The sequence below is a fragment of the Prunus avium genome, chromosome 2, assembly GCF_965620075.1.
Source record: "Prunus avium chromosome 2, drPruAviu1.hap1.1, whole genome shotgun sequence".
In the NCBI taxonomy this organism is placed as follows: domain Eukaryota; kingdom Viridiplantae; phylum Streptophyta; class Magnoliopsida; order Rosales; family Rosaceae; genus Prunus; species Prunus avium.
Genome location: NC_142285.1, coordinates 21979182 through 21986651, shown reverse-complemented (window position 1 = coordinate 21986651; position 7470 = coordinate 21979182). Strand labels below are relative to the sequence as shown.

Below are 7470 nucleotides of genomic sequence, written 5' to 3'. Positions count from 1 at the left end.
TAAATAATGACCTGTCGAGCCCACTTAAGATTGTAGGCTGAACTTGAAGTCTATTCAAGTACTGAATTGGGGTAAAGATATTTATAAAGAAGAAAACATCTGCAGTCTATGTTTTCAATCGATGTGGGATTCCAACAACTCTCAGAAATGGGACTCCAACAACTCCAATAACTTTCATAGAAAAAGAACACCTATGCATCCAAAACCTATGGATGGTATATCAAAACCAACTATCCTTATTTTATGCGTTTTTGGTTTCAGTCTATGATCAAAGCCCTTCTCCGTCAAATGATCAAACAATCCAATCAAATTATATCCAAAACAGTCAAATCTTCTCCTTCAAACATCATCATGCTCTGATCATGTGAATGAAAATTTATTGATTCAAATGCTAAAGATGGATTCACATTCATCAATCAATTGATGCTCAAGTTATAGTCAAGTGACCGTCACGTTGGTTTTAGATTCTTGTGGGCATGAACATGTGTAAAGAGTGTTATTGCTCTAGGCAATTGGAATACTACAATTATTAAGATTCACTTAACATACTTATCTTATGTGTTGTATTTCATGTATATATAAAATAATTTTATAATTAAAATTTTAAATGAAGATAGTTTAAAATTTTAAAAATACATACATACATAGAATACAAAATATAATAGTATGATATGATACTCCCTACATTTACCATATTTGTAGTACGTTTGGATATAACAAGCACACATTATGCATATTTGCCAAATATATATTACTATGTTTAGTATATTACTATATATTACCCATAGTCTTAAAGTTATATACTACTATGTTTAGTATATTTTTTTGCCAAGCCTATGTTTAGTATGTATGAATATTTGTATGTGGGTACTAAAATATAACAAATAAGAAATGAAACATATATAAGACCTATAAACTAAAAATAATACAATTTTTATTAGAAACTCAGAATTTTTTGGAATCAAGTTGGAAAAATCGGATCGGAATGGGTTCGGAGAACTTCGAAATTTTTCGGATCAGAATTGCAGAATTTTCGGCATTTATCGGAAATATCGGATTCGGCATTTTCGGATATCGGATTTATCGGAGTCGGATTTTTTTGGAAATATTCGGACCGGAATCGGTCGGAATCGGATTTTCCAATCCAACTTACACCTAACTAGACCACTGTAAAAGTGGAGAAAAACTTGCCTGGCACGGGTATGCCAAGGTAAGCATTCCACCTAAGTATCCCCACTCAATTATATTTCGACACCTGTCAATCACTTTAACACTTCAAAAAAATAATTTTGGTCATCTCTGCTCCTCCATCTCCGCGTCTGCAACTCACACCCCAGGTTTTTCTATCTCCTCTCTCCCTCTTATTCTTTCTCTCTCAGATGTTCCCCTCCCTCTCTCTCCCTCTCTCTCTCTCTCTGTCAACCACCTTAACACTTAAAAAAAAAATTGGTTAAACCAACAGTCAAACCCTTCTCTTTCCCACCGTTACTCACCACCACAGCCACTGGTGGCGTCAGCGTCAAAGTTGACCCCATCATTCTCCATCCTCCGTCCTCCATGTGCCCATCACCTCCTCCTTCGTGGGCATCATCTCCCTCTTCTCACCGGCTCTCTCTCTCATCTGTCTTCACACCGACAACAATGGAGGCAGCGGCTTTGCCTGCCTCCGAATTTGAGGTGGCTGATATCAGATTTCGTGCCGGCCTCCTATGTTCCCAGAATTGACTCGTGGGGTTGGGTTACTTATACAAGGAACCTGCCAATGTTACTGATGCAAACTTTTCTCAAAATAAAAAAAAAATGTTACTAATGCAAAGAGGAGAGATGAGTAGAGAGAGATAGAGAGGAAAACAGATGAGAGAGAAAGAATAAGAGGGAGAGAGGAGATAGAAACCTGGGGTGTGAGTTGCAGACGCGGGGATGGAGGAGCAGAGATGACCAATTTTTTTTTTTTAAGTGTTAAAGTGATTGACAGATGTCGAAGTATAATTGTGTGGGGATACTTAGGTGGAATGCTTACCTTGGCATACCCGTGCCAGGCAAGTTTTTCTCGTAAAAGTGAGCCAGTTGGAATGGGCTAAAATGTCAAAAGACTGAAATTATATGCTGTAAAGGATTGTTGAAAAACCCATCTCTTGAAAACCGAAAAATGGATAATCCCCCGGGTTACCAGGTTTTGATCCACCATACCAGTTTGAATTTCTCTTCAAGCAGGCCACTCATATTTAATGTTGATGGCATATTCATCCTTACAACTAACCCTGTTTATTATGTTTCCTGTTCTGCTAAAAGTATGAGAAGTTTTACATTCGGTCATCTCATATATATATATATATATATAAATGTTTAAACTGTAACTGACTGACCACAAAAAAAAAAATCTATTTCAGGCTTTTAATTGCGACTTTAATTAAAAATACCATTAGATAAAGATAAGAAACAAAAGAAAACGAAAAAAGAAAAACAAATGCGGAATATAGGATTATTGTGTGAGTCTGCATCTCACATGCCCTGTTTATAATGTGACAAAAGGTGAACAAGCATAACATTTGCCCCGTTTATATTTAACAAAATGTGACCATGAATAAGTAAAGAATTTGCCCTTTCCCCCTTTTTAAACCATCTAAACTGACTGTGGTAGAGTTGCTAAAACATATAAGAAAAACATAGAAAACGGAACTGCTTCTCAATAGCAAGCATATTAAATTTTAGAACAACAAAACGTTTGGACGTGAAGCATCCATGCCAGGGAATTTAAAACATGATGCAGTGCAGAAGCAGGATATAGAACATCAAAGGACTCCAGTAAAACAGTTCTTAATATTGGGATTACAGAAATCAAAATTTAAAGAATATTTATGACATAAGTGTTTAGCTATACACCGCTTTTTGGAAGCAGCCTGAACTCATAAGAGTTGACAATGATGTTTCACAAGTAACTAATTAACTACAGTTTTACTCCAAATTCTTTGCAGATTTAGAACAATATATTCTGAAATGAAGAATATATTTGTCGAGAGATATCCATTTTGCATTCTACTTGCTATTGAAGAAGTTGCTTGAAAGATAAGTTAACACGAGTACTGAATTATGAAAAAGTTACTCTTAGATTCATAACTCGTCAATTCTATGATATATATTAAGTATGCAGTACAATAAATTATTACTTACGGAAATCCCACGGAAATTCTATTCTCATAGTTCAAGCCATCAGACATTCCCAGGTCACCAATGTGATCACCCACAAGCAGCACATTTCTTCTCGTCTTACCGAGGCATTCTTATAAGTAGGCGCATCTATATTATCACCTAATCGAGGTGCCTGAAAACGCCCCTCTGCTAATGCCCAAAACAGCTGTGGTTGCCATGGGATGTAAGCTCTGTGCGGCGCCGTCAATGGCTTATTCCTCGCGAAGAAGAAGACCCAACCCTGACTCAACTTTTGTTTTCCTCTAGGTTTTAAGTGAATGATGTCGGATTGAGATGTGTGGGTTTTTTTAATGAAACGATATGTTTCGTGTAGTCTGGTTTCATACAATAAAGACGCTACCTTTTGGTAATTTGATATGCATTTCAATTAGACCGATTGAAATTGATTTTTTTTAGATTAATCTTCATTAGATTCTAAAGGTATTTGGTTGTCTAATTATTTTATTATTTTTGAGCTTTTAATCTTTTTTTTATCGCCCCTTCCCTAAAAAATTTCTAGATCCGCCACTCCGCATTGTCAAGAACGGAACTCATAGTAGTAAGGGACTTGAACCAAACCAAAAAAAATATTAAGACTAAATTACCATATAAGACTGCACAGGCACCATTAACTTATGAAGTACCCAGCTTTCATTTAATACCGAAATAACTCACCGGAATAAAAACAAAACTTCACCAAATAATTACTTTTATTTGCATACATTACTTTTTTGTGTCGAGGAAAAAATGATAAAGTTATTTAAACAAATGAAAGATAAAAGAAAAGTGGAAATTGTACGTTAGTGCCATTTTCCAATGGCCTTAGAACCTAGTAGCAATGTAGCATAAGCCAGCCCTCTTCTAAATGCAAGGATGTGTTTCAAGTCCTAGGTTTTGGACCAGCTAAGGTTTGGTGGGTTCAGGAGAGGGGATGCCTACCCATATTGTCAGCCTTGACACTGGACAAAAAAACAAAAAAACAAAAAAACAAACAAGTTTTAAATAAACACAAAACATATTTTCTTCAGAACAACTTGTTTCTGATATACCACAGTAGGACATTATCTTTATAATTTCTCTTTATAGTGTGAAAACAATTCAGCATTAGTGGATACCTTGAAAAGATACAAGGTGACCGTTATTATCGAATACCATCCGATTTGAGACTATCTTCACATTTTTGAAAAGTCTGTGAATCTTCTGCCTAAGGACCTGGAACAACGAGAAGAAAAGGCATTAATGCACAAGAAAGTTGCGAAATAGACCTAGAAATTTAAAATGACAAGAAATATGGCCACAAAACTTAACTAACATCCTCTATGATATCAGCAAGTCCAGCAGAAAATATAAGAACGGGAATGTCTCTTTCCTGCAAAAGTGGGTAGAGGGAAACAGTAATGGTATAGCTTAATGAGAATAAGTTTTTCTCTGTTTTCCACTAAAAAAATGAAAGGAAAAAATTAGACTGAGTTAATTTTAGGACTTGCATCAGAGAACAAATGACCAAGCCAACATAAACTAATTCATTATGAATGAACTCAAACATTAAACAGATCAAAATCTTCAATGGATTCTTTCTATCCCAGGACATATATGTAGCCAGTTACTCACATAATTATTGCAGCAAAATTAAACTTATCTCCAAAAACTCAAATAGTTCAACAACAGCAATTGTGGAGTAAATGACAGATTGCCTTATTCCATCATAGGTAAGGCCTCCCTCAATTAAGAGACCATGAGTTTTTGTCCACCTGTATCCATGCAATCAGTATTAATGTGATCTGAAATCCAATTATTGGACTAAGGTAACATATTATAGCTCCTTGGACTGAGGTAACATTGTTATAGCTCCATATGAACATGAACTTTCAGGTGAACCAATTCATGCCAGTTAGGTTATCATAATGGAGACTACCCAGAAGCATATAACAACATAAGAATTCATTTTGATTCAATCCCGGGCAATGTCCTTAAGATTCAATTAAGTAGGCTAAATACCTGTTGGGCTCTGCAGATCTCACGGCCTGGTGCCCCGGGCCAAGGGGATCTGCGTCAACACGGGTCGTCCTTCTTTGGTGCGGTGCGTTTGTACGCGGGCATGCCAGCACGGTTTACTGTGCATTCGAGGATGGTGAGGGTGGGTGGATAGATGAGTTGCGCGCTTGTTTGAGTTTAACTTCTAATCGGAGCGATTGTGGGCGAGAGAGGAACTGATCTCGGCCGTCGGGTTCACGGCCTGAGCTACAAGGTCGTTAATGGTGGTTGTTAGTGGTGGATTTTCAAGTGGTGCTCCGGCGCGTCGTTGGATTGCAACAGTCGTATGATATGTGGGATGAATGGAAAAATAACAAGGATGGTGCTCCGGCGCCTTGAAAACCATGAGTTGTATGATATATTGATGAATGGATTTTCCTACAAGTTGTCACTACTCCTAAGAAAGCAAGTAAAGATACTGAAAGTGCATTACAGGAATATAAATGACATAAGGTAAATGACAGGAAAGTATAATCTGCTCCGTTGGAGGCTTGTGTTTGGTGTTTGAACCCTTTAAACGTAGTTGGAGCTCGGTATTTATAGGAGAGGTCTTGAGAAGACAACAAGGCTGAAAATCTGCATGATGAGGCTGATCAGAGATATTGGGTAGTCGAGTCGACATTTGGGAACGTGAAGTATGGTGATGTGACCCCCATAAATACCAGTCGCCGCCCTGATCGTGGGTTCTGCGTCTTGGGCTTTGGAGGAGCATTTAATGCTCTGGTGTGATGGTTGGTGGCTTAATCTTACAAGTCGTAAGATTTTCGCACCTAATCACCCTGATTTTACTCACCATACCCTGACTTCAATCATTTCCCTCTTCGCGCATTAAATGCAAATTCATCCCTTGCTGTAGTCAGGGATAATACTTTTTAAATGAAGCGTGGGCCCCTGATGACACGTGGCGGCTTCCCTCGATCGTCTACCTCGGCCGCGCAGCTGATTCTCGTACAAAGCCTACTGTGGCCGTGACGACTTCACCTTCGTGAATCTCTTCTTGTTCTACGAGAAAGCAACTGACCATTTCTCGGTCAGTTGCCCTGGCCGAGAGGTTGTTCCTTCAGTCGATCCCATGGGCCGAGTTTCCAGGTCCAAACAATACCATTCTTCCATAAGCTTAGTTTTCTCTTCAATTGGAATTGTCGGGGAGAATTCGAACGGATGATAATGTTCATATAATTCCTGCCTTTTCTTATCATATTCCGGATTCTCAATGAATATAAAAAATAAAATAAATAAATCTTTCAAACTGATAGTGATAATAAAGAATAAAGTTCAAAGACCACAAAACACTTACTTTGTCCCCGACAACCATTGACCCGGTGCTTTGTTAGTGTGGCATCAAAATCTGCTATTACCTGACATGAAATTACATAAACAAAATTCCCTCTAGAAACAATAATGGAATCTGCACATTCAAAAAAAAATTCAATGGAAGAAAACTGCTCTCAATTATCTTACTTTGTCGCTATTTAAAACACAACACACAAAATTTGAGCATAAATTTCCAACCTAAAAAACCCAAAAAACTTTAAATAAGAAAAATAATGAATCTTTTTTCTGGTCGAAGAAAAATAAAGAATTGGGTATCAAACATATGCTTCATAAGAATTGAAAAAGAAAAAAACAAAGGGAATGCAGGTGGGCAACCTGGAGTTTGGCGGGACCGGCATTACAAATAGCAGCCACCAAGAGCTCAGAGTCACCCACAACCGCCTCACAAGAAGCATGGCTTTCCATGTGGGTCTGGTTTCTGAATCTACCGCTACAAAACCAAGCCCTGCAAACAAAACGCAGAACCCAAAACTCTATAAATAAGCATATAAACAAACAAACACGTAGAGGCCAAGAGATTTGGCATGCGAGGAACCTGCAAATTAGGTGGGGTGGAATGGAGCGATGGGTGCGTATGGTGATGCCGAGGAGGATGCTGTGGAGACGATGACTCATTTGAGAATGTGTTTATATATCAGATTCTTGTTTATTTGGTTACCAAAAAATCACACACTTATCACCAGTGGCGTAGCCAGGAATTCTCTCAAGGAGGGTCAACATTATTAGCCAAGATAAATGGAAAAGCCATACCTCCACCAGACTTGGACTAGGATGGTTTAGAGGAGAAGAAAAATGCATACAAGGATGTGCCATGAGAATAAAACTATGAGATAATAGATTAACAACCTAAAATCTTAAGTATCCATTGTTTTTCTACATAAATATTTTAGAATAAGTTCAATTATATAAGAA

General features: G+C 37.6%; 1 protein-coding gene across 1 annotated transcript; it reads right to left on the bottom strand.

The window, feature by feature from the left end:
• Nucleotides 1–4092: 4092 nt before the first annotated feature.
• Nucleotides 4093–7173, bottom strand: LOC110752025 (uncharacterized). Its single transcript, XM_088248582.1, has 8 exons — nucleotides 7094–7173; nucleotides 6874–7003; nucleotides 6474–6581; nucleotides 6326–6432; nucleotides 4831–4940; nucleotides 4502–4560; nucleotides 4305–4401; nucleotides 4093–4148 (listed from the first exon to the last, which is right to left on the bottom strand). The coding sequence occupies exons 1-8, from the start codon at nucleotides 7171–7173 to the stop codon at nucleotides 4093–4095; spliced, it is 747 nt and encodes a 248-aa protein (XP_088104708.1).
• Between the last annotated feature and the right edge of the window lie 297 nt (nucleotides 7174–7470).